The 3,495-nt window shown below is 48.8% G+C and overlaps 1 protein-coding gene across 1 annotated transcript in view; it reads left to right on the top strand.

Moving 5' to 3' along the window:
• Window positions 1–534: 534 nt before the first annotated feature.
• LOC108799901 (histone-lysine N-methyltransferase SETD2-like) overlaps window positions 535–3,495 on the top strand; it is a gene marked incomplete at its 5' end in the record, with an annotated part of 34,963 nt that continues 32,002 nt past the window's right edge. The window contains 3 exons of the mRNA XM_018571837.1: window positions 535–669; window positions 823–951; window positions 2,237–2,932. Coding sequence (XP_018427339.1) covers window positions 535–669; window positions 823–951; window positions 2,237–2,932 — 960 coding nt within the window. The remainder of the gene's footprint in view (window positions 670–822; window positions 952–2,236; window positions 2,933–3,495) is intronic.

Here is a 3,495-nt window from a genome sequence, read left to right as displayed (position 1 = left end):
GCGCTCTGGGGTCACTAGATGACACGGGGCGCTCTGGGGTCACTAGATGACACGGGGCGCTCTGGGGTCACTAGATGACACGGGGCGCACTGGGGTCACTAGATGACACGGGACGCTTTAATGCTGCGGGATGCACTGTAGTAATGGGGTACACCGGGGTCACTAGGTGACACCGGATGCTGCAGGCTGCACTTGAGTCACAGGGCGCACAGGTGATCCAGAATGCTCAGATACTGAGGGGTGTACTGAAGTACTGCAGCAGGGGTCTCGGCTGACGCTTAGCAGTGCATTGCTTGAACGCTGATCCACGTGTTACTTTGCAATTTAAAGCCACGGCAATCAGGAGAGCTGTTTCCTGATTGGCCACAGCGCCACCACTCTGAATAAAGCCGCCGCTGGATCCCCGACGTACGTGTGACACTTGTCTCTTGGTTTCTGAAGTCTATCCCTTTTCTCATATCTCAGCTCGGTCGGTCTGTTCTATCTTGCCCGTCACCAGCGGCAGTAACGTGGCTTCTTGTTGTACTGTTGCAGGTGGACGGAGAGTTGGAGGCTCTCCTGGAGAATGGGGAAGGTCTGTCGGACAAGAATCAGGCCCTTAGCCTGTCTCGGTTAATGGTCCGAATTGAGACGCTGGAACAGAAGCTCACCTGTCTGAAGCTAATCAAGGTAAAGAGGCACCGGCTGTTTTTATGCATCTTTTATATACTGTTCCAAGGTTGTGTTTTAGATATAGTGGAGCTGTAACTTGTATAGTACGCTTACATACGCCGGGCATATAACATGATTTAACATGAAGCATATTATGTTTTCTGCCTGTAGAACACACAGTCTCAGTCCTGTCTGAAGTTCTTCCTGGAGTGTCACGGCCTGTCTCTTCTGTGGATCTGGATGGCTGAACTCGGTGACAGCCGGGGTAACACAAGCAACAGCATCAAGCTGCAATTCGAGGTGTGTGAATGTCCATCAGCATGTCGGCTGTTACTATGTCATGTGTTAATAAACCAACCGTTAGACCTATACTTGCCAATCACTTTGACATGCAGCAATTTTAGTGGGTATCTTTAGGCTCAGAAGGCAATACCCCTCCTCCTTTTCGAGCATCCCCACAGTCTTTGAAAAAAAAAAATATACATGTCTTTTTTTAACCTTCCTGGCGGTATTCCCGAGTGTGGCTCGGGGTTAATTTTCAGTACCAAAAGCAGTAACCCCGAGCCACACTCAGGATTACATTGTAGCGTCACTTACCTTGTCCCTACGAGCCCCGCTGTGTCCTCCGACCGATGCCGGCATCCGTCTTCCAGATTCCTTGAGCGCCGTTGCTGCGGGGGGTGGAACCGGTGGGACATTTCAAAGTGAAAAATAGAAGAAAAAAAAAGAAATGCTGACATAATCAGACCGCCAGGTTAAGGTCTCTTCAGTCTCATAACATCACAAGTCCTCTTTACCCTCTTCTTGCTTCAGTGGTGGATGCATCCTATGAAATGCAGAATGGTGCCATCTATTGATGTTAGTAGGTTGAATGACCCTTGACCTCATTCAACCCAGAAGAGGACAGGCTAGCTGAGTCTGCAGGGAACAGCATCAAAGAAAATAATAAAGGTTTTTTTTATGGAGGGGGGGGGGATTAGGTGCTTTAAACTCTAGTCATTGTTTGCAGGTAAAGTGACTAGAAAGTAAAACCTCAATTTAAGTTTTCGCCTCCCCCCAGTTGGCAATCATCACTTACCCTATCCATGCTCCAGCGCTGTGCCTGGCTTCCTCCTCGGTCCAGCGCCGGCGGTCCTCTTCGGGGCAAAATGACACTTTAGAACATTCTGCCCATTTCTTGCGAGCTGGGGGGGGACATCAGCTCACAGTACCCCAGGCCTGAGCAGTGCTCATGTGTCATTACATGAGCGCTACCCATCCTGGAAGAATGAGTGGCAATGTAATGTTGCCAACCGCCTCTGTTGGACTCCAAATACAGAGAAGTGACATGCCGGGGGCTCTGGAAGGAGCAGGCACAGCAGCCACTGGTCTTCATACAGTATGTTTGCTGCATTCCAGTAAGGATTGAGCAGTGGTGGATACTTTCATTGCACAAGGAAGATCATATCTGTAGAAATAGAAGGTAGAAATGTACTTCTATAATACTGATAAAGGTGCCTGGAGTTCAGTGGACTCAAAAGTCAATATATGACGGACTTGAATGCTGCACTGCTAATGCATAATTTTTCTTCTGCCCTCTCATTAGATCATCAGAACGTTGGAGCTTCTCCCCATCCCCAATAAAAACATGCTGGAAGAGAGTAAGATCCTCCCCATCATACAGCGATGGTCTCAGACCAAAATGGCCATTCCGCAGCTCAGTGAAGGCGATGGCTACTCCAGCGAGAACACGTCCCGGGCGCACACCCCGCTCAACACCCCCGCCAACACTCCCGATCCTGCCACCAAGCTGAGCGCGGAGGTGGAGGGCGAGACCCCCAAGAAACTGGTTCTGCGCAGGCTGAAAATCGTCAGCGAGAACAGCATGGACAGCGCAGCGTCCGATGCCACCAGCGAAGTCGAAATAAAAGAAGTGTCCGTAAAACAAGAGACGCCCGCCGTCGATGAACAAAAAGAAGGGGAGAAACTGAAGGAGGAGATCAAATCCGAGGAGCCCCCAACACCCACCGAAGAGCAGCCAGTTCCTGTCCCCAAAACCGAGGATGACCAAGCTGCAGAAGTGAGCAAGGAAACGCCGTCCGGTGTCGAAGTCTCTGAAATGGAGTCCAAAGACCCTGGCGGGCTAAAGGTAGAAGAGACACCTGCAGTGGGGACCCCATCGCAGGATGAGGAAGAGGGCATCTCCGACGTGGAAAGCGAGAGGAGCCAGGAGCAGCCGGATAAGATGATTGACATGAGCGAGCTGGCTTCCAAACTTCTTGAGGGGTGGAAAGATTTAAAGGTAAGGAATATCGATTTTAGATGATGATGTCTGTGGGACCTTCTCAACTTTTGGGTTTACTTGTTAGATCTTGTGAGCCTTTTTGCTCATTTGCAATTCCATGATTTCTTAAAGCTCAGCTCTTGGGAGGAGTTATGCGGATATCAAAATGCCTTGATTTGGAAAAGTGGGCATTCCTAGGCAGGCTGTATTTGCACGCTGACTGCCATATGTAATGCCCACGTGTGATGCTGAGCCTCCATGGTTGAAATACGTCAAATCAATGAATAAAAGGAGTGGACCAAGCACAGTCAGGCTGGGGAGATACAGGAGGTTACATGATGGGCATCCTCCAGCCAGGAAATGAGGCGGACTCTGTATAAACTTGCTGTCAGCAAAAGCTGCATTTTATATATATATAGATATCTATAGATTATATATATTACATACATACATACATACATACATACATACATACATACATATCCCTAAATGGTTTTGGAATTTTACATTTTTATCTTGCGGAGCTTTAATTGCGTGTTTAAAGAGGCACTGTCACTTTAAATGAATGGGCAGCCCCCCCC

Source organism: Nanorana parkeri, unplaced genomic scaffold, assembly GCF_000935625.1.
Source record: "Nanorana parkeri isolate BGI_ZX_2015 unplaced genomic scaffold, ASM93562v1 scaffold1851, whole genome shotgun sequence".
Taxonomy (NCBI): domain Eukaryota; kingdom Metazoa; phylum Chordata; class Amphibia; order Anura; family Dicroglossidae; genus Nanorana; species Nanorana parkeri.
This window is presented reverse-complemented; position numbering and strand designations above follow the sequence as displayed.